Source organism: Hordeum vulgare, chromosome 2H (genome assembly GCF_904849725.1).
Source record: "Hordeum vulgare subsp. vulgare chromosome 2H, MorexV3_pseudomolecules_assembly, whole genome shotgun sequence".
Classification (NCBI taxonomy): domain Eukaryota; kingdom Viridiplantae; phylum Streptophyta; class Magnoliopsida; order Poales; family Poaceae; genus Hordeum; species Hordeum vulgare.
The window spans coordinates 58744163-58771993 of NC_058519.1; the positions used below are offsets into that span (position 1 = coordinate 58744163).

General features: G+C 41.5%; 2 protein-coding genes across 2 annotated transcripts; both read left to right on the forward strand.

Moving 5' to 3' along the window:
- Positions 1-1158: 1158 nt before the first annotated feature.
- Positions 1159-7253, forward strand: LOC123429551 (3-oxoacyl-[acyl-carrier-protein] synthase I, chloroplastic-like). Its single transcript, XM_045113576.1, has 6 exons — positions 1159-2007; positions 6234-6407; positions 6560-6673; positions 6810-6911; positions 7024-7093; positions 7186-7253. Exons 1-6 carry the CDS (start codon positions 1159-1161, stop codon positions 7251-7253), a joined length of 1377 nt encoding a protein of 458 aa, XP_044969511.1.
- Positions 7254-17298: 10045 nt separating this feature from the next.
- LOC123429552 (serine carboxypeptidase II-3-like) lies at positions 17299-20666 on the forward strand. The gene is made up of 7 exons (XM_045113577.1): positions 17299-17904; positions 18022-18284; positions 18408-18665; positions 19488-19606; positions 19750-19842; positions 19947-20052; positions 20168-20666. Exons 1-7 carry the CDS (start codon positions 17379-17381, stop codon positions 20333-20335), a joined length of 1533 nt encoding a protein of 510 aa, XP_044969512.1. The 5' UTR covers positions 17299-17378; the 3' UTR covers positions 20336-20666.
- Positions 20667-27831: the final 7165 nt, after the last annotated feature.

Genomic DNA, 27831 nt, shown 5'->3' on the forward strand with positions numbered 1-27831 from the left:
ACAATCTTAGTCCCACCCCCGCATTCGAAGTACCCGCCGCCGATGATGGCTCAATACATGATGAGCGCGACGGGGTGCAGAAAGCGGGTGGTGCCTTGATCAGCTTTTTCCAACTCCCTGGGTTTGAGGCTCCCTTGCATCATCTCAACGACGGCTATCCTTTGGAGGTGAGCACTCTTGTAGGTGGGGAACCATTTGAGGAGCACGGTAATGAAGCAGCGTCGACCATCGATGGAAACAAAGGGCGTGAGAGAATGGGGTTTGGAGTGGTGATGAGAGTGGGGTTGTGAATTAAGGCTGAAGTGTCCCATCCCCCATGCTCCCAACACCTACAGACGCGTGCCATCCTGCGCCCGCTGGAGCATGGCTCATAGGAAACGGGCGATACGACCGTTCCTCCTTAAGACCCGTGCAGACCAAGTTTTTGATGCAACCAATGAAACCAAGCACGTGCATGTTGTGTCCGCATGGCCTGTATGGAGAAGTTGGGACCATAGGCACGAGGAGCTGAGACATGCGTCATGGGTGTTGCAACGGGCCACACGATGGAGGTGAGGATATTGCAACTGACATGGGTTCGTGTTGCGATCGGTGTCGCCGGGAGCTACAATAAGTTCATAGATATGCTGCGACAAGGCGCGAGCGTGACGATAATGTTGCGACCGACATGGGCCAATGTTGCCACCAGCAATGTTGGGAGCTACGACAGGTCTACGATGGTGATGTGACGAGAATAGGGGTGTGTTGACTATGTTGCAACTGGCTCGGGCTGGCGCTGCAACCGGGGCAACGACGCATGGTGGTACAACGAGCAGGCATGGCTGGAGCAGCAACGAACGTAACAGTGTTGCTAGGTCCAGTTGCTGTGGTGATCCGAGGTCGGTGCCGCGAATGTTGATGTCCAATATTGCGAGCAGTCCTCACAGGCAAGTATCGGACGGCTGGACGCAAGTACATCCGACGGCTGCCGAGGTTACTGATTGGCTGCCCAGATCGGGCGACCGACGCGATGTAACAAGGCACTCTGTCACGACATTCATATTGTACCCGGAATTCTCGGAACCTGGCGTGTCGAGGCCCATCAGCACCGAAGGCGGACACGTACTTCTTAGTGTGAAGTTGCCGGCGACGTTCCCCGAAGCCTCCCTCCTGCGCGCCATGCAAAACCTGCTTCTCCCGAACGCGGCCGCCGCGCCCTGGTGCGCGCGGCCATCCCGCCTCTCCGTTCGCGCCTCGGTAGTGTCGTCGTCGGCGCCTCGGCGGGAGACCGACCCGAGGAAGCGGGTGGTGATCACGGGGATGGGCCTGGTGTCGGTGTTCGGGAACGACGTGGATACCTACTACGACCGGCTCCTCGCCGGGGAGAGTGGCGTCGGCGCCATCGACCGCTTCGACGCCTCCGGGTTCCCCACGCGCTTCGCCGCCCAGATCCGCGGCTTCTCCTGCGAGGGCTACGTCGACGGCAAGCTCGACCGCCGCCTCGACGACTGCCACCGCTACGCCCTCGTCGCCACCAAGAAGGCCCTCGAGGGCGCAAGCCTCGCCCCCGGCACCAGCGCCATGGAGAAGGTCGACAAAGAACGGGCCGGCGTGGTCGTCGGCTCCGGCATGGGCTGCATCGCGGCGCTCTCCGACGGCATCGCCAACCTCGTGACCAAGGGGTGCGGGAAGATATCTCCCATGTGCATCCCGCACGCCATAACCAACATCAGCTCCGCCTTGGTCGCCATGGACGCCGCCGACGGCTTCCGAGGCCCGAACTACTCGATCGCCACCGCATGTGCCACCTCCAACCACTGTTTCATCAGCGCCGCCGACCAGATCCGGCTGGGCCGAGCCGACGTCATGATCGCCGGCGGCACCGAAGCTGGCATCATCCCGATCTCCCTCGGCGCGTTCTTCGCATGCAGGGCGCTGTCGCAGAGGAACGACGACCCCGGCACGGCGTCCAGGCCGTGGGACAAGGACCGGGACGGCTTTGTCCTTGGTGAAGGAGCCGGAGTACTGGTATGTTTGATAGGAATATCTTACCAAAAATGCTATCTTTTCGTAAGAGTCCTACAAAACCTGTACATACGTACTGTACTAGGATGCACGTTCACTTCACTCACGCGGTCACGCCCAACCCCGCTAGAAGACATGTTAGCCTTGCAAAGTTTGAACATGCATTTTATCCGGAGGACCGTTTTGGCTTTGTGGAGCATATGCCCCGGAGTAGTAAGCAACTTTCAAAAATACTGATTTTTCTTTTGAAGGCTTTCATGTTAGTCTAACTAGCGTGCCAGATAATTTTCATGCAAAATGTGGTAGCAGTGCGCGGTGAAAGAAAACGAAGTTAAAAGTAACATTATGCGTTTGATTTTTGTTTTTGTTTTTGATTTTGCACAGCTCAAATGCTTAAGCTATTTGGCTAAGAAACTGCAGGTAGCATTTGTGGCTGACAATGAACACATCAATTCCTTTTTCAGTTTTTTTAACATATGCAAAAGTTATTTTATTTGGCTGGCAGGAGCATATACTCCCAAGGGTCGAATTTGACTTCTACATTGTATCAATCTATATAAGCACTTGAATTAGATAAGAGAAAAGGTCCAGTTTGAACTATCAACTATATATTGTGTTACGTCCGGCTTCAACACTAAATTATGTAACGGTGTGAAAATTAAATCTTGAATTTCTTAACAGTTTAAAACGAAACATAGACTAGTTTGCGAGATCCATGAAAACTCTAAAACATATGACTACTATTGTCATATGCACAAATGAGAAGCGAGATTCATTTCTCTTTTGCGTTTCTTTATATCAAACAGGAACGGTATATATGGGTTGATGATTCATGCCTAATAGTCAAACTCGAAGATTGTTTTTAGAACACCAGAATGCGAAATCAACACCAAAGCTCCACCCGGCTATTTTGTAGGACGACTTTTTATATTAGAAGTTTTGAAAAATAAACTACAAATGTGACCATTTATGTTCCATAGAGAAAAAAGACACCCAATCTACCCATCTCTCTTTATTTTTGATGACATGAACAATCCACATTTTTATGAACATTTGCACATTATAAATTCCTAGAATTATCTACATCTATGAATGGTGCCACAATTTTCTGAAACACGAAAGTACAAAACAATAATGATATCTGACCTAAGTTCAAGTTCAGCATCTTTAAATGGTCAAGGTTCAATATGGACGGCTTCATGTTCCAGGTCCAAGCTAGACTTATAGCATTGTCCTGGGTGGATCACAAAGGGTGGGTTCCGAAGGCCCACCATCCTGTACAACCGTGTACAACCGTGCATGGGATGGGATCGCCGAAAGAAGCAGCAGGGAGTGGAATGACTGTGGGTTATGCGCGAGTGGGCATATGTGATATAATGTGATGTGGGTGATATAGGTCCGAGTCAGTCTCAACTTGTTCACAAAACACGACGTGCAAGTGGTAGAGGAGGAGCGCGCAGGAACCACTCTTCTTCTAGTGCCCCAATAGCATTTGAAAGTGAATCTGTTTTAAGGTCCAAAACTTCCTCCACTTGTAGGATGGTAAAATTCCCACCACCAAGTCATACACCCACATGGGTCTTTACAGATTTTTCTGAAATTGTATTGGCCTAAAGCCCATCTGTATTTCAACACTTGGTTCGGACAAAGAATCTTCATGTTCTTTTCTCTTCCATACTATCTCTCCACGTGCGTCCATGAGTGAGTGAATGGTGTGAGTGAGTAACCGGTTGTATTGGTGATAAAAGGTATTTAGATGTTGAAAACAACCAGGCTTTCCATCCAAGCTTTGTATATCGTAGCCTTGATTGGGCGCTCATATGAATTTTTGTAAATTGCAAACAAAGTTAAAATATCTCTTTGTACTGTATTTTTTACGATATGTGGTCAGTCTGTGACGTCAACCAGGACCTTTAGTATTTGATATTCTTGTTAATGCTACATGTAGTTAACCAGACAACATTTTGTTTAGAGACTAACATTGGCTCTTATTAATAGTCATTACAAAAAATATTGCATACATCTTGTTACTGTGATTATCCATGTTATGTGATAATTATTATATTACAATACATGCATAAATCTGCAACTTGGTTATGGTTGAGTAGGAGCATCATTGGCAAACATATTTGAAATTTGTTGGAAGGTCGTGATGTTGAGCAAATCAGTATTATAAATGATCTCTATGTTATTGTTGTCCCAGTTTTAAATTAAATACTTATAATTAACATTTATTTTTGCAAACATGAGTATTCCCTCCGATCCATATTAGTTGTCGCTGAAACGCATGTATGTAGCGACATACATGCGTTTCAGTGGCAACGAATATGGATTGTGGAGAATATCTGAATTTGTTGAAGCAGCAACTAGGAAAACTAGCCCATGCTATTTTTTATATCAAACTAATCAATTAAAAAATCGAATGTTGCTACCTTTCATATGTGATTGACTTCTCAGTTCCCAGTTTTTAAATTAGAGTTACTCTTATGTTTTTACACTCATCAGCATATAGTCACAATAAGTTTCTTGTTATTTTATATTTTAGTGCTTTGTACAAATGACTACTCTTGCAAAAAACAAATGTTTCTTATCTATTAGCCACAATCATTTTTTTGTTAAATATCATTTGATGTTTTCATGCTCCCCCCCCCCCAACACACACACAAGCATGCATAGTGGCAGTCATACTATACACTATGTGAGGATCAATACTATCAAGGAAATCACATTCTAATGATAATAACTAAATTATTTATTAACATTTTCAAAATTTGGCAGACAACACACACTTCTCAGTAGCTATTATCCCTTCTTATGCAATTCTCTCATAGCTATACCTTTTTCAGGAAGGGGGATGACCCCCGGCCTCCGCATAAAAACTATGCATGCAACCATCTTATTAATTATTCAGCAAGTCCTTACAAGGTAATACATCAATAAGTCTGAAGCCACCATCTCGGCAACATCTGTCGGTATTCCTATCAACTTGATGAAGGGGGTAGAGATTGTTTGAGCCGCATATCTAGACCTCGCACCAATGCCCAACATCTAAAGCCGGAGGCCACAACCAAGCCGCATTGCCGGGTCTGGAAAACGCACCGGTCTAGCTCACTCTCATAGCTATACCTAGGATCATGCTTGGTAGCCATTGGATTCTAGACACACGTCAATATCAAACCCTTGTTTATAATATATTTTCTAACTAGAGCGTTCTCCATAAATCTTATCTTTGAATATTCTACCATTTACAATTCACATATCTAAAATATGTATTCTAATATATTTATGGCAAATATCATTCTCTTTTAGTTTGCTAAACATTTTAAAAGCTTCTCACTTTGATATGAAGAATTACTTACATGGCTACCATGGGAAATAGTAAGTTACATGCTCATATGATCTCGCAAATCATTAGAAAGTTCTCATATATGCATTGCATGTTGAGCTCATATATGCATTGCATATTCTCAACATCTATAGTTGACATAATTTCAGGATAAATTCGATGCAATCCACTCATCGTCGTATATAGCGTTGGCACTAAGATGCTACAATTACATAAATTCTGTTCAGTGAAAGATAATAATGGGAGTAGTGACCTACTCCCATTTAGCTAGCTTACATGAAAGATAATAGTTTCAGTTGCTCTTTATTACCTGCAAGTTCTTGCTATTTTCACATGAAAAATTTTATACTTCATTAGTCAAATCTACTCATTACGTACATTGGTTCGGTCTGCACTGCCAAAATTTGTCACTAGTTTTGGAACACCGACATAGGAAAAACCAATACTTAAACCAGGCTAAACTCAAAGTTCAACGGTTTTAAATAGTTGAGGGTTTAATGACAAACATGGTTTCACATAGTTCAGGGTTCCAATAAGAATTGGCACCATACTTTGGAGTTTAACATAAACTTTTCCCAATAGGCAACAAATGTTTCATCTAGTTCACAGAAGGAAAAAAATGACGCTTACGGTCAAAATTTCTAAAATTTCCTCGAAACATGTCTGCAACATTATTATTTTTTAACTAGAGAGAGTATTCCGTTTGCAAGAATATTTTGGAATGGTGTTGTTGCGTGTGCTAACCGTCGTAAGGCAAAAACACATGCTTCTCTGGAACTTACCACAAGCATAAACATGGGAACAAAAGTGAAAAACATTACCACCCATAGACGATCGATTTTATTTGGAGTTGTACATCAATAAACTGTTATTTATTTTGCAGGTCATGGAGAGCCTCGAGCATGCAATGAGACGTGGCGCTCCAATTCTGGCGGAGTACTTGGGAGGCGCCATAAACAGCGACGCTCACCACATGACTGATCCGAGACCAGATGCACGTGGCGTTTCGTCGTGCATAGCAAGGAGCCTCGAAAACGCTGGTGTGGCGCCAGAGGAGGTGATGACCACCAACTTTTCTACTCCCTCCGTCTCGGTTTATAATTCATCTTAGGAGTATACCATTTTCGCATTAACTGCGATTTTGTCACTGTTTTTACTCTCAAACTGGTCAGAAAGGACACACAAATAATTACCCGCATAGCATTGCAGGTCAACTACATAAATGCCCATGCAACCTCTACCCTTGGTGGAGACCTGGCAGAAGTAAAAGCCTTGAAGCAAGTCTTCAAGGACCCATCCCAGATTAAGATAAATGCAACCAAGGTTATTTTCTCTTCTTTGCATATGTGTGTCATTCTATGGACACATTTTACGTGCTACCTTTGCAATTGCTCTTGAGAGATACTCGAGCAAGACAGTTTTTCTCAGGTCTTGATGCATGCAAAAGCTGTGTTTCCAGTCCATGATTGGCCATAGCCTTGGGGCGGCAGGTGGGTTGGAAGCCATTGCTACCATCAAAGCGATCACCACTGGATGGGTGCACCCAACTATAAACCAGTTTGTACGTACATATGAAACTCTAACAAAGTATTGCGAGTGACATATATATAATAATGCTCGACGCTCAGCCATATTCACATCACTGAAAGTTTCTTATGATTTATCAAACGCAGAATCCAGAACAGTCAGTTGATCAGTTTGACACGGTGTGTAACATAAAACAAAAACACGAAGTAAATGTTGGTGAGTATTATACGCAAATGTATAATACAAACGGAATAGTGGACACCCTATAAACTCCTCTGACTAATTCATATACGCCCTTTAAAATGCAGGCATCTCCAATTCATTTGGATTTGGCGGACACAATTCAGTGGTGGTGTTTGCGCCATTTAAGCCGTGATGTGTTGTTTGCACGATCTTCTGATGGAACAATTGTCTTGGATAGAACGATGAAGCACTTTCGTAGAGGTGACAACAAGGAAAATACTAAATGCAAGCAGTTCAGAGGACCACAGCGTGTTGCAATGCAGGAAAACTTGCATATATTTGGCTTCATCCAAATGAATTGGTTGCAAAAGTATTCTCGACCGTTGGAAGTAGCAGGGTGACCCATATATTTGCATGAATACTTTTTTATGTAATATTGTAATTTGTATTTACATATTTATTATATTACTGAGGTGTTGAACTACAATATGATGTAGTCATGTAGACATTTAAATATGGAAACTTGGCAGGAAAGTCCTATCATAGAGAAACTATCTCTGTCAATAATGTGTCCAGCACCTCAAATAGGATTTCCCCCATTTTATATTATAAAGCAACGAACACCGATCACAAGGTAATTGTTGGGGCAAACAACACATCAAGCCTAAAAAGAAAAAAGAAGAAATACATGCCAACAATGGCAGCTCTAATTTTTTCCCCGACACGCGACGAGGAGCGGGGGATGGGTAGCACCGACGCCCTTCAAGAAGGAATGGCGGCACCCTAAGGCATCGTCGCATCGGAGCCGGATGAACCGGTAGGGATTTCTCCCGCACCCCAATCATCGCCACCCACTCGAACCGGAGTCATTGAACCAACTAGCAACCCGCAAGCACGCGCCACCACGATCTTGAACCCAACCATCCCGCCCCGCTGCGAACACCACGATGAAGTCAAGAGAGTAGAGGCACCACGAGGTCCAGCACCGAGAGCGTCAATTAAGAGCCCAGATGCATCTACTTCCATTGTGGACAGTAAAATAAAAAAAATCCAAAAAGCCTGTTTTTTTGGCATGCAAGATGCTGAGTGCACTATATGCATGGAAATTTCATGGTGAAAGAACATTCAGGGGCTAGTGGCACAAAAACAAAATTCGACACTTAAGGTAACTTTAGGAAAAGGCACCTCTTGGAGACATGATTTGTTCGTTTTTCATGAGCTCCTAAGTGTCCCTTCATGGCGAATAATCTTCACGCACATAGCGCACATTTTTCATGAGCATGGATTTGCTATCAGCACTAGCTAAGGTGGTTGATATCTGAATCCTTTGTTTGCATCGAGATCCGAACTTTTTTGTAGATAAGGTTCCTATTTCTTGAATTCTGGAGAAGGGACCAAATCGCAACATATAACGTGCGGCACAGATTGCAGTCGTTCCAGCGAAACTTTATATATATATGACAAATTTTATCTATCATCGATGGTAGTTACCACCACTTGCTTTTTCTATGTTGTATGTTGTATCTATCAAATCGAAGAGTATGTACGCGTAGTATGTAGTATATAATAATGTTTAGGTAGTATATATACTATTTTTTTGGTAGTATGTATCATATTTTGTGTATGTTTTTTACGTACAAAAATATATGTATTTCGCAAATATAAAAAAACTATGAGCTAACTTGTAATTTTTTCATGTACTCACTTTGAAAAATATTATATATAATATATAAACATAATAAAAATGATAAATTAATATATATACTACCGCATGATAGTATATGGAACATGTCGGATAACTACCCCTGGGTGGTAAGACAAAAACAAAGATGTAAAGTTTCGCTGGAGCGACTGTGCAATCAGTGTTGCATGTTATATGTTGGGATACACGCATGTGTGTGTGCATGTGAGAGAGAGAACCTTATCTACAAGAAAGTGTGAATCTCGATGCAAACAAATGGTTCAGATAGCAACCATCCCAGCTAGTGTTGATAGAAATATATATATATATATACATATATATATACATATATATATATATATATATATATACACACACATATATATATATATACATATATATATATATATACATATATATATATATACCGTTTAGGGAACCTAGGTGCCCAGGCTCCTTACCTCGTGATCATCGGATCTTAGACTGATGCATGCAGATAGTAATGGATGCGAGTATATTTAGCATCTTCCATATATGCTTTATGAAAGTAAATGGTAAGTACCAATAAATTTTTGATTTAGGTGTCTTAATATCATGCGTTGAATAGGAAGGTAATAAATGCAATTTCTTCTTAAATTATTTCATTGTATGAAGAATGGAAACTCCGATCAAGTATATAGATATAAAGTTAGTATTTTTATGGGGTATGCATGTGCAGTACTCATGCATATGAGTATATTTACACACGTAATAATTTCTTGTGAATATACCTACCTTCAACGTATTTTCGGCTCATACACCACATGTGAGTATATTGAAAAGTAATAAATGCAATTTCTTCTTAATTTATTTCATTGTACGAAGAATGGAAACTTCGATAGAGTATATACATATAACGTTAGTATTTTTATGGGATATGGGTGTGCAATATACATGCATGTTATATATATGCACATACTAATTTTTGGGTGTATACCTACCTTCGGCATATTTTCAACCGATACATCACATGTGAGTATATTGATTTTGGGATGTATCACACGTGAGTATACTGATTTTGGGTATATAATTTTTGAGTATGTCTCATTTTAATTATATTCATCGGGTATATTCTTTTTGGGTATGTCTACTATCATTTACGGGTATGACTCGAACGATTATATATGTATATAAATACCTAAAAGTAAGAAAAGTGGCAAATATAAAGGATATATTTGGTATATACATACATGCACACACGCATACACTTGGGTGCATTGATATGCAACGATGGTCAAAATGTGATAAATATAAAGTAAACATACATGCCAGCGATGGGTATTAGTTTTGGAAAGCAATCATTGACCGTTGAGAGTAGTAGTGAATGCAAACAAAATATGAAAACCCATTATTTCGTGGATTGTATTGCATGCATTTATACATGGGTTCGTATATGTGTACATGTATTTGACATTCCCACGTAGCCCGTGATACGTGTTACTGGATATTATATTAAACAAAAATATGTATGTGTCGGTGTTATACTCAATAAAAATATGCACATAAATATCATACATTTTAATAAATATGTTTTAGTGTTATACTCCCTCATTTCCGGTTTATAGGGCTCAAATCTGAAATCTCATCAACGAAGGTGAATTGTGAGTAGATGACACTAGTTTAAACTAGCCAACGAAATATTTCTCACATATTCAATTTCCAAGGCAATAAATGTAGCATCTTTCCTTTCATTGGACTTGCATGGTGGATGTAGAAAACGATGCATGCATAGCCACTCATCTCCTTTCTCTAAACTCTATGAATTAAATATGGCATGAGATTCAAAGCATTTTAACTCACTTAGACTCAAAATGAGCCTAATATAATGGAAATCTGGAAATTTTGAAATGAGCCCTATAAACCCGAAAGGAGGGAGTACTCAATGAAAATATACATAGAAATATTCATACCTCGATGTGAATGTACACATAAAATATACAGATGAATATACATACCTAAGTGTGAATATAAAAATGAATATACACGTGTTGGTGCTATACCCAATAAAAATATACACATAAATATAAATTCCTTGATTTTATTTTTATTTTTATATATACCCATAAATGATGCACCATTTAATAAATGATACATGCATAGATATGTATACAAGTTAGTGAGTATTATACATAATGAAAATATGTATGTAATGATGTTGTACAAAATGAAAAGACGCATGTGTTAATGTTATATCCAACGAAAATACATACGCGCGCTGACATACATGCTACCATACATGACAACAAGTATGGTTAATAATTAATTACAATTTTCTATCATAAAGGGACAATTAATGACACGTATCAATTAGGGATGCAAACAAATAGTGAAGTAATAATGAATGCATGCATGCAAAATTTAAACCAATCTTAACAATGAAATCAAGTATAATCCAACGACATCTAGGTTAGGAGCCTGGGCACCTAGGTGGACCTATGAAAAATACATCCTACCACTCAGGTGTAGTTACCGCACATGTTTCATATACTATCATGCGGTAGTATATATACTAATTTATCATTTTAATTATATTATATATTATATATAAGATTTTTTAAAGTGAGTTAAATCAAAAAAATTACAAGTTAACCCATAGTTTTCATTATATTTTTGAAATACGTATATATTTAGACGTAAAAATGAGCATACACAAAATATGATACATAATACCGAAAAAATAGTATATATACTACCTAAACATTATTATATACTACATACTACGTGTACGTACTCTTCAATTTGATAGATAATACATACAACATACAAAACATAAGTGGTGGTAACTAACACCGGTGTATATATATATATATATATCTTATATATAGTATATAATAATATTTAGATAGTATATATACTAGTTTTTGACAGTATATATATAGCTTTTGAAATTCTAACACTTACCCCAAATCAAAGGACTGGAATATATTTGTTTCAATGAAAGTAAACTCCATCGACTGATGGAGGGGATGAGTGAAGTCCATGTGTTCTTCCTATGTAAATCAATCTAAAACTAAACCCAACCAAACCGCCAAACATGATAAGAAAAATTCTCAAGTACGCGTGAATGTGTGTATATTAAAGAAGAGATAGTGAGGGAAAGAACCATCCACCTCAAAGTGTTAAAAGTTACATGTTAAACTTATAGCACTCCACCACTGGCCAGCTTGCGGCCAAATCTACCCTCTCTCGTTAGCTGACCTAGCAAAGCAACCCCAAAAAATGCCTACGTCGCCTCTCATAATACCGGGTCTCATAAGACCAGCATAGCTCCAGCTCCTACCTCCCCTCTTGTTGCGATGGTGTTACCCCGTCAAATACAATATCATTTTGGTGTTTCCCGAGCACCCGCATGGTGAAGATTATGATAGCCCTAGACTCTGTAGTATGGTGATCGCTCATCATGCTTGTTGTTCAACAATCACTTATTATGTCATCCATTTCAGGTGCCTCCTTTGCTTCCCAAGGCCCGACAAATGATTGCCCTTGTCTAGTTGATGGACTCCTCACTCTGGGCATAGAACGAGGATGTATATTAATAGGGAAGCACCGATCTAGCTAGCCCGATGGAAGTCCAACATATATTCCGTAGGGCCAACCAAGTATATTACCCTTTAAATAAACAAAATGAACATAATTAAACAAATAATGGAAAAAATTGCACACAATTTCCAAATAAATTATGACATTTATAATATGAAATAATAAGCATACAATAGTGGAATTATCACAAAAACGAATTCCTAAAAAGAATGGACTAGTGGCAGGTATTACCGCCAAAGAAGAAGAAATTATATTAAATCTAAAATTTAATTAAAAATTATTTTTCAGGAAGAATAAATTATTGGTAATTGTAATACCCTTTAAGAAGAAGACAAATGAAGAAAAAATGAAAAAAATGCCCAAAATTTATACAAAAGTTGCAATTGTTATTATAATATTCCATAATAAGCATATAATACTGGATTTGTTGCAAAAATAATAATATAAGAATTAATGAATTATTGGCATTAATATTACTCTTGAAAACAAAAAAAAAGTACTCAACATATGAAAAAAATTACAAACAATTCACATAGAAATAAAAATGATTTTATACACTCCTGGCAAAAAAAATCTCAGAAGGAATGAACTAGTGGCACTGGTATTACCCTTAAAAGATGAAAACAATTGAAATAAACACTAAAACAAAACCAAAAGAAGGAAATTTTCTAAAATGACAAAGTAGCACATAATTTAATAAGAAAGAAAAATTAATTTTTAGAATGATATAATGACAATAGCACATAATTTACACAGAATTGTGTTTTTTATAATATACAAGAATAATAAAATAATAGTGGGAAGTTCACAAAAAAGAGTTTCCTAGGAAGTAATGAGTTGTTTTTACTGGGAATATGTCAGTTTATGGCATTTGTAGTACCATTAAACAATAAATAAAATGAAGTAAAAACTAAAATAAAACCAATTTTGATGAAGTATTCTAAGGAGAATATAAATTAGTGTCTTTAGTGTTAGGATTTAAGAAAAAATAAAATGAACTAAAAACTAAAAAAAAAGATAAAAATAATGAAGTTCTCTAAGAAGTGATGAATTAGTGGAATGTGTATTACCCTTTAAGAAGAAGAAAAATAACAATAATAAAACAAATGTTGACAAAATTCGCACACAAGTTACAGAAGAAAGAAAATGCTTTTCTAATATGCAATAGTAATCATATAATGGTGGATTTGAAAAAGGATGTTTCATTATAAGGAATGATTTAGTGGGTTTAGTATTACCATTAAAGAAGAAATAAAATGAAATAAAACTAAACAAGATAAAAGCGTTGAATTTTACGAAGAAAGAGTGAATTACCGTCTTTGGTATTACCCTTTTACGAAAAATAAATAAAACAAAAATTTAAAAAAAAATGAGATTTTACAAGGAAGAATGAAATAGCTGCGTTGGTTTTACTCTTTAAGAAAAAAGAAAATAAATAAGATAAAATTTGCACACACTAGAAATAATATTGAAATTTTTAAAAATATGCAAGAATGAGAATATAATACTCCCTCCGTTCTTAAATATAAGACCTTTTAGAAATTTCACTATGAACTACATACGGATGTATGTAGTCATATTTTAAGATGTAGATTCACTCATTTTGCTCCGTATTTAGTCTATAGTACAATCTCTAAAAGGTCTTATATTTAGGAACGGAGGGAGTAGTTGATTTTTAACAGAAATGAGTTTTCTAGGAAGAATAATGAATTGGTTGCATTGGTATTATCCTTAAAGAAGAAATAAAATAAAATAATCAAGTTTTATAATAAACAATGAATTAGTGGCATTAATACCACCCGTTAAGAAGAAATAAAATGAAATAAAAACTAAAATTACAAATTTTTTTAGTATGCAAAGAATAAACATATAATAGTGCAATTTTCACATATATTTTATAATGTATGCGTTTATACATCCGTAGTATGCAAAGAATAATCATATACAAGTGAATATTTATACATATATCTTATAGTGTTTGTGTGTATACATTTACACTCAACCAATATCCGCAATATAAGGAAAAAAAATGGCCAATAAACAAAAAGTAAAACTTAAAGCAAAAGGAAAAAAGAAAGAAGGAAGAGATGGGACGGCTGGGTCACAAAGTAGTGGTGTTCAGCCTGTTAAGAAATTGACTGACCCAAATTTGTGGTCATACAAAAAACGGAGCCCATAACAACTCACAAAACAAACTAGCAAAAAAGAAGATGCTCAAAATAAAACTAGCAAAAAAGAAGCACGAACCTGAAAGCTGAAATCAATGGCTAAAAAAACCATATTGACCCAAAATCAATTCTCATGTGACTTACTTACAGTTAAGTGATATATATTAAATCAAAGTACCTAAGAAAATCTTGATGTTAATGGTTAACTACATGAGTGTTTTTTAATCACGGGGAGGCAGTGAGGGTGGTTCCCTTAGTGGAACACCCCAAAGCTAACCATGCCCACGTCCAAATCACTTGGTAATTAATTGCCTAATTGGGAGCTGGCCTAACCAAATTACATTGGGGATATAGTACTTTTATTTGTGAAACATTAGGGATATACTTTGTAATAGCTGGAGTAGCGGTCAGGTTCAACACCACGGCCAAAGTATGTTCAACTCGTTTCCGCTAACGACACCCCGTTCGATCTTTTTGCTGCACATATGTCAACACTTCTAGATGACAATGATTGGCCATTAGGACTTCTTTGAGGTTAGCTACTACTCCCTCTCGGACACGAGCTTCGCAAACTTCACAAATTTTGACCAAATTTATCAATAATAATATCAATATTTAAAATATAAAATTATTATCATTAGATTCATCTTGAAATATATTTATATATTATATACATTTGATATTGTAATTATTTATATATTTTACTATAATGTTGGTTAAACATAAACAACGTTTGAATTTTTTAAAAACTATATACACCTTATATTTTAAAATGAAAGGAACACTTTAATAATCTAAACATTTTTATATTCGAGCAGCTTCCTTGCATTGCAATCAGATCTTTGTTCGAGAACGTGGGGGATAGCTACACTGCATGCCTATTCCACTAAGCTCAAGCATTTCCCGGCAAAAAAAAATCTAAGGATAAGCAACACTTTTATAGAAGATCTATATCCAACCCTGACCCCGCGTCACCCGAGCCAGGCGACGCGGGGGAAACCCTAGCCACCGCCGGCTCGCCCCTCACCTCCTGTCCACCCCATGTTGTCGTCACCTGAGGGTCGGCCGGCGAAGCCGCACCAAGCCCTGGGATGGCGGCGGTGGGGCCGATTCTTCTCCAACTCTCCCTCCGCCCACTCCCCCAGATCTGGCGCTCGAGACGTCAACGGCCTCCACCGACGGTGGGTGCGGCCCTGGCCTGCTTCTCCGACATGCTAGCGACGTTGGAGCCCCCCCCCCCTTCCCTTGGCTCCAAATCCCTTGCGGCGGCTCCGGCATGCCCCTTGCGCAGTCTGGAGACCTGCTCCGGCTGGATCTGGTGCTCTCCGACCGGCCTCCCCATGACGACCAGACGCGCCTTCTAGATGCCTCCCCCCTCCCCCCTGACCCTCCCTCCCGAACCTCCCTCCGTTCGAGCTTCGGCCCGACCTCTTCGGAGAGGCCGCCTCGGAGGCGGCTATATGTGCCCGGCGGTAACAGTTTCTCCAGCGCGCCGGTCGAGAGTTTTGGTTGAGCGCGAATCCCCCTCATTTCCCCCCGGCAGGGATGGCTTCACTTGGCAGCCACGAACATGCGCCCTCCTCTTGTGTTCTTGGGTTGCCGGCGCGGCCTTGGATTCGGTACGCCCGAGAGCTGCGCTCTTTCCGGCTCCTTTGGCGCGTCGGATCCTCGGCTTCTCCGCACCACCATCACCCTTCTTGTACCTTGGTTGGCCGTCCATCCCGGCACATCTTCGTCTCCGGCTAGCTTCAAGAGTTGCGTCCCCTTCCGGCTCCTTGGGCATACCGGTGTCCCTGCTGTTCCGCTCCTGTTGGACTAGATCCGTGTTCCCTTGCGGATACTGGCTCGTTCGAGGCTCTGACCACCATCACATCACCGCCACCTCATTCCGCTCAGCCGCGCAACCTCGTCCTCCTCCGGAGCTCGCACGTCCGGCGACGCCCGTTGCCTCCTTCACTGTCCGACGAAGCTCCCCTTCTTGCAGATGTTGATCTGACCAATGAGCGGCTGCCTTGTCTCGGATCTATGCTCCGATGGCTTGGGATTTCTCGGAATTTGGCCAGGGCGAAATCCCGACATCTTATGCTGGCAGCAGCGACACCGGCGGGTGTCGTCCCCTTCCTGGAGGCGCTGTCAAGGACATTATTCGTGCCCCTCTTCGAGCATCACAGGGAACCCTTGGTCTGCTCTTCCGAATCGAACGACGATGGCGCCCCGGTGTTGTTTCCCTTCATGAAGGTGTTGTCTTAATTTGCTCACGGCGTCCTCCGTGCTGGATTGGAGATGTTTGGTCGTTCGGTTGTTGTTGGTCAGATATCTTCTCTTGTCGGGGAGTTTAGTTGTGTTCTTCTTTTTGGATCGAGCATAGCTTGCCTCTTCGCTTCGGACACCATGTTCACGCCTTTTGCGTTCGTGTCATGTGTTATACCACCTCATGCACTCCTTCTATCTTCTTCTATCTATCAATGGAATATTGCGTATTCTCGAAAAAATATAGAAGATATCTCTCTTGGTCTCAACTTTGGACGTTGGATCAAATCAAAATCCCACCGTCGGATGCCACTTCACTTGCCATCTTCCATCTGAACCGTTGCTTATCTGAACTCTTAACGATAGATGCAGAGCATTTAGGCCCTGACAGTGTGCCTAGTGGCTACCGAACTTTCGAAAGAGAAAATGACAGTGCCACACTGCCACTAGTGCCTAGTGGATAGCCCATCTACGACCTTGAAGGAAATTCTCCGACACCGAGCTTGGTGGTCGGGAAAATCCCCGCCCTATAAATACAGCAGCCCTACACACGAGCAGACACGACTACACGAGCACCCAGCCGTCTCCGGTCCAGTGTGGCAGTGTGTAGTCACCGGCCGATAGAATAAGGGATAGAATAATGCCTGCAGAAGCTGAGAAACAGAGCACCATGAGGAAGGCCGTGCTGATGTTGTTGCTGGCGGTGGTGCAATGCCTCGCGCTGGGCTGCGGCACGGCAGCGGCGGCCAGGGCGCGGCAGGGCGACCACCTGCGCCGGCTGCGCCGGTCGTCGTCGCTGGCGGCCGTGGAGGGCCCGAGCAGCGCGACGGCTGACAGAAGACCCAAGCTGGTGCCGGCGGCGGAGGCCGGCAGCAAGGAGGCCGACCGCGTGGATGCGCTGCCCGGGCAGCCGCGCGGCGTGGACTTCGCGCAGTACGCCGGGTACGTGACGGTGGACGCGGCGGCCGGGCGCGCGCTGTTCTACTACCTCGCCGAGGCCGCCGGCGGCAACGGCAACGGCAACAAGCCCAAGCCCTTCCTCCTGTGGCTCAACGGTGGCCCCGGGTGCTCGTCGCTGGGGTACGGCGCCATGGAAGAGCTCGGCCCGTTCCGCGTCATGAGCGACGGCAAGACGCTCTACCGCAACCCCTACTCCTGGAACCGCGGTACGCATGCATGCATGGTCACCGTCACCTGCACGTACGCTCATTTCTCTCTCATGGTGTGCGATGATATGGTCCATTGGCGAGTGATCCGGTGACATAGATGAACTGATGGTGCAGCGGCGAACGTGCTGTTCTTGGAGAGCCCGGCGGGGGTGGGGTACTCGTACTCCAACACGACGGCGGACTACGACCGGAGCGGGGACAACCGGACGGCGGAGGACGCGTACATTTTCCTGGTCAGCTGGCTGCAGCGCTTTCCGGAGTACAAGGGCCGCGAGTTCTACATCGCCGGCGAGAGCTACGCCGGCCACTTCGCGCCGCAGCTCGCCCACGCCATCCTCCGCCACGCCTCCCCGGCCATCAACCTCAAAGGGGTCATGGTAAACGTGTCAAGCTCAAGCTTACACATTAACGAAGCATCATCGTCAGCTGTGCATGCATGCTTAGACAGACTGAAGTTTGTGGTCGCTAATTAAACGATGTGATGCGTGCCGTGTCTTAAGATTGGGAACGCGGTGATCAATGACGGGACGGACAAGAAGGGCACGTTCGACTTCTACTGGACGCACGCGCTCATCTCCGACGAGACGGCCGACGGCGTCAGCAGAAACTGCAACTTCACCAATGGCGCAGAGTCGAATGACCTCTGCGACGAAGCCAACGACGACGTGGTCGAGAACCTCCGGAACATCGACAATTACAACATCTACGCGCCCAACTGCCAGACGGAAGGGCTCGTCACGCCGCCCATCACCCCCTCGGTACATCTATATATACACCTACTTCACAACTCTCTTTTTTTGAGAAACATGCACTTCACAACTAAGTATAGGCCTAAGTAGGCCGGACCGACGTGTGCCCCAGACCAGATATGAGGTTTGGTTAGTGCCTCCTCCAGATATAGATGTTAGCTTTTGGTGCATGGTCTGTTTGGTACTCGGTTCAGACTATCTTCACCCTTTCATCAAGTGGATAGAAGTAGCGACATATATTTCTGTGATGGTTGCTTCAGATTTACTGATGTACTATTATCCCCCGTTCCAAAATAACTGGATTAAAACTAATACAAAGTTGAGACACTTATTTTAAGACGGAAAAAATATTTTGTAAGACTTTTGTGAATAATTAATAAAACGACTGCGTGCATCGTCGAGATGCAGAGGCGTGGGGTCATCCTCTGTTTTTTTTTAAAAAGGCCTAAGTGAAGGAGGATATAGGTTTTTTGTTTGTTTTGATTTCTGAGTAAAAAAATGTTAGCTTCTATATCTGAATAGCTAGCCCCCACTAACTATTTCTCATCCCACAACATACATGAGAAAAGTCTCACTCCCATTATCATAAGTATCTCAACATGCAAACATGCCACTTCATCATTAAATATGCATGAAAAAAGACTCATATCAACATGCAAACATATATATAAATTTTCATTCTATTAGCTATTCATATTTAATAACAAAAATTAAAATATGCTGCAAACATTTTTGCAACAACGTGGGGTATCAACTAGTTTTAGAAGTTTTGAGGGAAGAGGGTGTGAAGAGCACTGTTTTGAGTAATCAAATTGACTTACGTGTGGCCAGGTGGAGAGCTTTGATACGTGCACAAGTAATTATGTGGAGGCCTACCTCAACAAGCCGGATGTACAGAAGGCGCTCCACGCAAACGTCACCCGCCTCGACCGCCCTTGGTTAGCTTGCAGGTACGTACATCCACACTTCTTACCAATCATTTGTGATTATGGTAATCAATATCATGTGTCAAGATCAGTTTAGTTCTGAAAATCAGAAGGTTTCCGAAGATTGTACGCAGCACTAAAAAGAACTGTTCATTGCCCGTTTTCAGTGAGGTCTTCACGCGCTGGGTTGACAGCGCCGCAACTGTTTTGCCCATTATCCGGGAGCTGATGGAAAACAACATCAGAGTCTGGGTGTACAGGTACGCGTGCATCGGTAGATCATAATCCTCCTATTCAGAAAATAAAAAAAGCACTCGATCTTCAGATACGCATATGCATGGAAGTTAACGACTGATCTTGGCAGCGGAGACACCGACGGGAACGTGCCGGTCACCGCCACCCGATACTCCATCAACCAGCTCCAGCTCCCCGTGGCAGTGAAATGGAGGCGGTGGTTCAGCAGCACCAAGGTGCAGCAACCGAAACCCCCTGCCTTAATAATGTTAACTGAAACCCTAGCTGTTCAGCCCGACGAAGCATCTGCAGATCTTGTAATGACATGTTCAATCTTGTGAACGAACTCAGGGCGCTGGAGAGGTGGGCGGATACGTGGTGCAGTACAAGGGCGGCCTGAGCTTGGTGACCGTGAGAGGAGCGGGCCACGAGGTCCCTAGCTACCAGCCGCAGCGAGCGCTCCAGCTTCTCCAGGGCTTCCTCGCCGGCACAACGCTCCCTGACTGCAAGAAATGCTAGGAGGGAGATGGCAGATGGTAGTACAGCAGCAGCAGCAGCAACAACACCACCTTCAGTGCTTCACTGGTTATTACTAGATTTTACGGTACAAAATAGCGCTACTACAAGAAATAAGCAAAATCATGTGTGGTGTTGGATGCAGAAATCGATTAGCGCATGAACACTTCGCAGGTCAAGCAACTGCCCTGCTGCCGTTTTATCAAGTCTGAAGATTGTTTGCCAAAATGGCATGCTGAAAAGTCTTTTTTTCTCTTTCTTTGAAAAGGAGGCAAGAATTTGCCTCATCTCATTAATTAAGCAAAAAAGAGTAGGGATTGTCGATTACATGGCCACAAAGGCCATATAAGGCACGAATAGGCTGACTCAGATAGCCCACTCTGTTGTGCAACCGATTCAGATTGCGTTCATGTCTGGAAGACACATCCTAGAAGGGATCGTCGTCTTACATGAAACGCTGCATAAAATTCATAAAAAAATAGATGGGGTTATCTTTAAGGTGGATTTCAAAAAGTCATATGATAAGGTCAAATGGACATTCCTTCAACGGGCCTTACGTATGAAAGGGTTCAATGAATCCTGGAGGGATCATGTGTCTTCTTTCATTCAACAAGGAAATGTTGAGATTAAAGTTAATGATGACATAGGTCATTATTTTCAGATTCATAAGGAACTGAGACAGGGTGACTCAATGTCCCATGTGCTGTTCAACATAGTAGCGGATATGTTGGCAGTCTTTATTGGTCGGGCTAAAGAGAATGGTCCTGTAGGAGGGCTAGTCCCACACTTAGTAGAGGGGGGGGAGTATCCATACTACAATATGCGGACGACATGATAATATTTATGGAACGCGATCTTGCAAAAGCTAGAAACATGAAACTTGTGCTTTGCCTATTTGAACAATTGTCTGGACTTCAAATTAGTTTTAACGAAAACGAGTTGTTGTGCTTTGGAAGAGCAAAGGAGGAAGAAGACGCTTATAGGCAACTACTTGGGTGTGAAATGGGCTCACTACCCTTTAGTTACCTAGGGATCCCCATTCATCATAGACGTTTGACGAATAGGGAATGTAAATGTAGTGAGGATAGATTCGAAAAGAGACTAAGTTGTTGGAAGGGCAAGCTGATGTCCTATGGAGGAAGGCTGGTGCTGATAAACTCGATGTTGTCAAGCCTGCCAATGTTTACTCTATCTTTCTTTGAAGTATCGGTGGGTGTACAGTAAATATAATATTTTTATCGATCTCGTCTCTTCTGGCAATGTGATGAGGCTAAGAAGAAATACAGATTAGCAAAGTGGGATATTATCTGCAGACTCAAAGACCAAGGGGGCCTAGGCATAGAGAATTTAGAGGTTAAAAATAGATGTCTTCTTAGAAAATGGTTATACGTGCTGTCTATTGAGACCGAAGGGATGTGGATACAAATTTTAAAGAATAAGTACCTACATTTTAAGTCTCTGGCTCGGGTTAATGCTCGCCCTAACGACTCTCCTTTTTGGAAGGGATTAATGAAGGTGAAGGTAACTTTCTTTCAGAGGGTGAAGTTTTTAGTTGGTAATGGAACCACGACCAGATTCTGGGAGGACACATGGCTAGGGAATACACCGCTAGCCTTACAATATCCTATCCTATATAATATTGCATAACGTAGGGCAGATTACGTTGCGACAATATTTCAATCAATACCTCTAAATATACAATTTAGGCGAGCGCTAGTGGGAGAACGATGGAATGTGTGGATGCACGTGGTCACACATTTGATGGCTGTTGAACTTTTGGACCAGGTAGATTCCATTCACTCGAAATTAGCTACTTCGGGTAGATTTATGGTGAAATCGATGCACATGGATCTAATTAATTCTGGACCCTTTTTGAGATCTTTACATATTTCGAAGGTCAAGGTGTGCTCGGAATTAAAACTTTCATGTGGTTTATACACAAGGGGTTGTGTTAACCAAATATAATTTGCTAATACGAAGATGGATAGGCAGTCCTAAATGTTGCTATTGCGATAAAAATGAAACAGTTAAACACTTCTTTCTTGATTGCCCTATGGCCAAATTAAACATTTCTTGTTGCTATAGCATTTAACATTACTCAACAAACCAACATCAACACGCTATTTGGGATGTGACTCAATGGAGTAGACGGAACTATAGCGAATCATATCCGGATTGGAACAAGTGCGCTATTTTGGGCTATATGAAACACTAGAAATGAATCATACCCGGATTGGAACTAGAAGAGAGCTACATCTTGGATCTGTACGTGGTCGGTACTCAGCCATGCGAACTCCAGGAAGCTTTTGGCTATTGGGTGCAATCAGTGGGAGACGGTCGCACGGGCTATCTTCAGCCGGTTTGGATGGCGAGCTACTAATAGACTAGGTGTATAGGCATCGTAGTCTATTTGTTTATTTTCGTCGGATGTGGCAGTTCATTTTTGCTTTCGAGCGTTTTTCATCCAAGTTAGATATACACTTGAGAACTTAAGACCTTGTTTGGTTACTTGTTTAATAAATGGCTTCATGCATCAATTGATGCAGAGGCCGGGGGTTGTGATTCTCCTTTTCCAAAAGAAGGGATTACTCTTCGGGAATAAGGTTCCCCGCATACTTAGCCCCCTCCCTCACCCATAGCTGCGCCTCCGCCTTGATGGATGAAAATACGTGAGTGGACAAGAAGGCCTTGTATTGAAAGATTCTTGCATTTCTTTCATTTCAAATTTCCAACATATAAACATCTTCAGAGAGTTGAAGGCCTTCCTGCTTGCGCCATTGAGAAGTCCGTTAGCGTCCCACCACCTTTCAAGGGATGGAAGATCGGCCCAAGAATTTGTCTGTGACTGTATCCCCAACCAATCGTAGATCAAATTCTAAATCCTTACCGAGTAGCGACATTTAAAAATGAGGTGCACGGCAGATTACGGTTCCCTTTTAAAAAGTTGACAAATACCGCAATTGGACGTGTCCCTACGGGCAAGTCTATCTACTGTCCAAACTCTGTATTGGAGAATGAGCCATGAGAAGAATTTAATTTTAGGCACCACCCAAACCTTCCACACCACCCTAGGCATGTCATACTTTATCACTCCAGCGATTGTATTCTATACGTCGTGGCAGCAGAGTAGCATCCATCCATCGTAAATTTCCATGGAATGACATCCTGTGTGCGTGCCGCAAGTTGTATCTCCTGGACCTTGCTCCATAGATTGAGGAATTGTTGGATGCGGTCAATAGAGAGTCCTCCCCGCATCTTGATGTGGCGGATCTAATCATTGTTTGTCAAAGCCTTTGCCACACAGGCATTCTTACGCTTTGAAAGAGCAAAGATACCCGACGCCATGTCCTCTAGCTTTTGCCCCTATAGCCAATGCGCGAATCAGAAACTTGCATTCATGCCGTCACCTATGGTAACAGTCTTCGCAGAGTACAAAAGATCCATGTCGTCATCATCGCAAGGGATGTCAAAACCAACCCAAGCTCTTTGGGGTCCTCCCATTAAAATCATAGCCACGGAAGCGCGATTTCTCTAGAGAACTTATCGAGGTCAAGGATTCTTAATCCACCCTGGTTTAAGGGTATGTAAACCAGCTTCCACTTAACCTTGCACTGACCTCCTAACACCTTATTTGTGATGGCCCACAAGAAGGAACTTTGAGTCTTAGTTATATCATCAGTGGTCCCAACTAGAATATCGAATGTGGTGCGATAGTAGATGACATGCGAGGATAACACGGTCTTCACAAGAGTGGACCCCCCAGCAATGTTAATGTTTTAGCCTTGCAAAGGGGTAAGTTTCTGGGCCACCTTGTCCACCAAAAATTGACAATTAGATTTTGTGAGGCTGCGTGTGGATAGAGTAAGGCCCAGATAACACAGCGGGAATCCAGTTCAGATGGCAAGGAAGCTTTGGAGGATATCATCCAGATCTATGTTTGCACAATGGATGGGCGCCACAACGAAGATAGCAGTGTCATCAGCATAGAGAGATGTAAGAAGTTGTGTCCTCCCGTGTGTATATACATTGGCCATAAATTAGGGGATACCGTAGAATTTGTAAAATTGGCTTCCGCGCGTAAAGAAGCATCAAAGCGTTGCATCAGTGATAGACAGTAAGCCTCTCGCGAAGAGTACATATGAAAACCTCCTCCTGGTTCAGAACAGGGTGTACGCATACACTTCTTGAAAATAAATGGATTACGGTTGTGCGCAAAAAGGACATGATAGACATGTTGAAAGATACCACTACTTGCCACCCCATTGCACTCCATAGATGAAAAGCAAAAGAATTGTGTTTATCCGAAGTGCCCAACATTTATAGCATGACTCCCTGCACAAAACCAACCAATGGCTTGCTTCAAGCTCGAGAAAGCCTTCGTCCTCATGTCACGCATCATACTCACGCCAAAGGGTATATCACGGCAATCTACAATGAAAGTGACCCAAGAACTAGTAAGTAGAGTCGAGCCTAATTTTCATATTCTACTTGTGATTATTGTTTTACAGCTTCTACTTATAATGTTACGGACCGTTCGAATTGTCGTCTACTTTTCTGAATTGCCAGTTTCACGACAAGCCAGACGCCGCCTGCTTCCGACTGCAGTAGGATGCATTTGGGCCGCCAGCCCATGAAGGAAGCCTGAGGCCCAGTTAAGTGACTTGTAGCAGGATAAAAACGGGACCAACTATTTGAGGAGCGCTCCTTCGAAAGCCTCTCAACGGTTACACTCAGACGCCTTCACTTACCGCGTCCTCAGCCACCGTCCTGTGTCGCATTTTGGGTGTTTTCTTTATTTTTATTTTCTTTTCGCACGCGTGTTCGGCTTTTTAGATATTTTTCCTGATTGTTTTGGCGTTTTGGTTTTCCACGAGTCTTTCTTAGCTTTTGAACAAATAAAAAGTTTCAAAAAAAATTGCATGAAAAAATATATTCCTTTTTTCCTTCCTCGAGAGTCACGGTTTTGCATCCGTGAGAGGCACAGATTTGCTTCGGTGAAAGATATGATTTTGCTTCCGCAAGAGACACAACCACGTCCCTCGAAAATAAAAAAACACGGTTCTTTCCTTTCTTGAGGGACACGGTTTTGCTTTCACGAAAGACATCGGGTTTTTTCAACGAGAGGCCCGGCCGTGCCCCTCGAAAACGAAAAAAAACTTGTTTTTTTCTCAAGCACGGTTTTGTTTCTGTGACTCTTGGAAACGAAAAATATGTTTTTGTCCTTCGCGAAAGGCATGGTTTTTTTGTAGTTCGTCAAAAGTTATCAACAAGGGATCTAGTATTGAAGATCTCAACGTAAGGAATTCAATGGTGAAAATGGTTCGAGATTTGGATACACGGTTTAAGAGATAAACCATTTTAAATGATGGATCTACAAGAAAATGAGAAACCTCCCAGATTATGGTAAGTGGCACACATGTAATGCGTCTTTTGTCAAATCTCGATTAGTGATTTTGAAGAAAAACCGATTCGAGGAGAGGAAAATTGTTCGAGGGTGGCACTTTAGAAGGGAATTCCCACGCAATTTCTGCCAACTTCCCCTTCTCGTTTTCGCGAAGCTTCTCTTGACCTGCTTCCGAAATTTACACTGAAAGCTACTCTTTCTCCACAAGCGGGCTTCTCGGAGCTGGTTCATTCGGCTGGCTTCTCGCTTCTCGCGGCTATTTCCAGAAGCTGGATGGTGGAGAAGATCCAAACAGGCCCTTAGTTGTCTCCAATTATTAGTATGTAAAAACAAAATATCCTCTAGTAAAAAATCCAATCACTTCTATTAGGATTTTTTTTTTGTGAAATAATTAATCGGATCTGTGACGAGATGATTGACTTTTAGTTTGTAGCGTACATAGACTTTTAAAATGAAGCCTTCTTAGATTGGATTGAAATATTTTGAGGAACTTTGCATGACTTTTGCTATATGTTCACTTTCTTTGATTTGAGTTTAGACCCTGATAAATTGTCTTATGTAATTCTATGTGTATTAGCTCACATCATTGCAAATTCAAAGAGCTTTGAACTCTTGCAAAATCAAGAAAATCATTGTATCTACTACCACTGTTCCAAAATAAGTGACGGTCTTAGTTCAAATCCGATCTAAACTAAAACCATGTCACTTCTAATTCATGCATCCTAAAATTCACCCTTCTAAAAAATCTATGGGAAATTCAATTATGAGTTAAATGTAGGGACTTGATTGTTAGGGCAAACTGCAAAGCACATATCTCCTATAGTTTAGTACTAAAGGCCTCCAATTTTAATTTTCTCCCGAGCCTCCAAAATCTCAGGACCAGCCCTGCTCGTAATAAGATGGTCGGCTGGTCCATTCAAAATGCATCAAAAGGAGGAGGTGTGCATCTTTTAACAAAAGCATTGTAACCGACGAAATTCCCTATTTGACCCTCTTTGGGTTAAATTGCTAGGGCTCCGCACTAGTGAAGCGACCTAACGACAGGATGGGCCGCACATTTTGTCGGTTTTCCCTTTGTTTTATTTTTTCATTGTTTCATTTCTTTCCTTTCTTTCCTTTTTTCATTTTCTGTTTCTTCTTTTCCCCTTTTCCCTTTTCAAAGTTATTATATAATTTTAAACTAAGTTCATGTTCTGAAAAATTTCCTAAAATTCAAAAAATTGTTCAGGCTATTTAAAAACCTTCTTAATTTCAAATAACTGACGTTTTTCAAAAACTGTTCATAACATTGAAAAATGTGCACAATTTTTGAAAAATGATGGGGATTTTTTAAAAATGTTCTTGTTTTTGAAAAAATGCATTTTCTTCGAAAATTTCACAACTTCTAAAATATTGCTCAGACGCCAAAAAAATGTTTCTTTTTTATATATTGTAAAAAATGTTCATGTTTTCATTATTTCCATCGTTTCAAAAAATGATGCAGTTTCACTAATTGTTCCCGTTTTCCAAAAAATGTTCACTTTTTCCAAAAATTGGTCAGTGATTTCAAAAAAATTGTTCCAGCTTTTTAAAAATGGTTCACACATTCGGAAAATGTACGTGTTTCACAATATGTTCATCAATTCAAAAGATGTTCGCATTTTATATTTTGTTCACAAATTAGAAAATGTTCAGGAACTTTAAAAAATGTTCATTTTTTCAACTAAAGCAATAATATGCTTTTGTCTTTTCTTTTCTTTTGATGTTTCCTTTTCAATTTTCATGTATACTTTTACTGTCTAAAAGTTAATGTTTCAAAAATTGTTCAGAAGCTTAAAAAATGTCATCCTTTCTATAAATGTTGAATTTTAAAAAATTCTCGTGTTCTCAAAAATTGTTCTAATGTTTGCACTTTCAAAAAAAAATCAGGGCATTTCAAGAAATGTACTTGTAACGTTCAAGATGTGATCATATCCATATTTTTGATGCGAGGGCCTCGACAGTGATAGAAGAGTATCTCGTCGTTTCGCAAGAATGAATATCATTACAAGTATATGTACAGAAAAAATGAGTATATGAAATTGGATTACACTCGTCACAAGCTAGCAGGAACATC

Bases quoted from the DNA above. Each gene is read 5' to 3' on its own strand.
- LOC123429551 (XM_045113576.1), top strand. From the start codon at position 1,159: ATGCAAAACCTGCTTCTCCCGAACGCGGCCGCCGCGCCCTGGTGCGCG. The intron at 6,674-6,809 runs GTTATTTTCTCT...CTGTGTTTCCAG, and splicing joins TTAAGATAAATGCAACCAAG to TCCATGATTGGCCATAGCCT. The intron at 7,094-7,185 runs GTGAGTATTATA...TTTAAAATGCAG, and splicing joins AAAACACGAAGTAAATGTTG to GCATCTCCAATTCATTTGGA.
- LOC123429552 (XM_045113577.1), top strand. From the start codon at position 17,379: ATGCCTGCAGAAGCTGAGAAACAGAGCACCATGAGGAAGGCCGTGCTG. The intron at 19,607-19,749 runs GTACGTACATCC...GCCCGTTTTCAG, and splicing joins CGCCCTTGGTTAGCTTGCAG to TGAGGTCTTCACGCGCTGGG. The intron at 19,843-19,946 runs GTACGCGTGCAT...TGATCTTGGCAG, and splicing joins ATCAGAGTCTGGGTGTACAG to CGGAGACACCGACGGGAACG.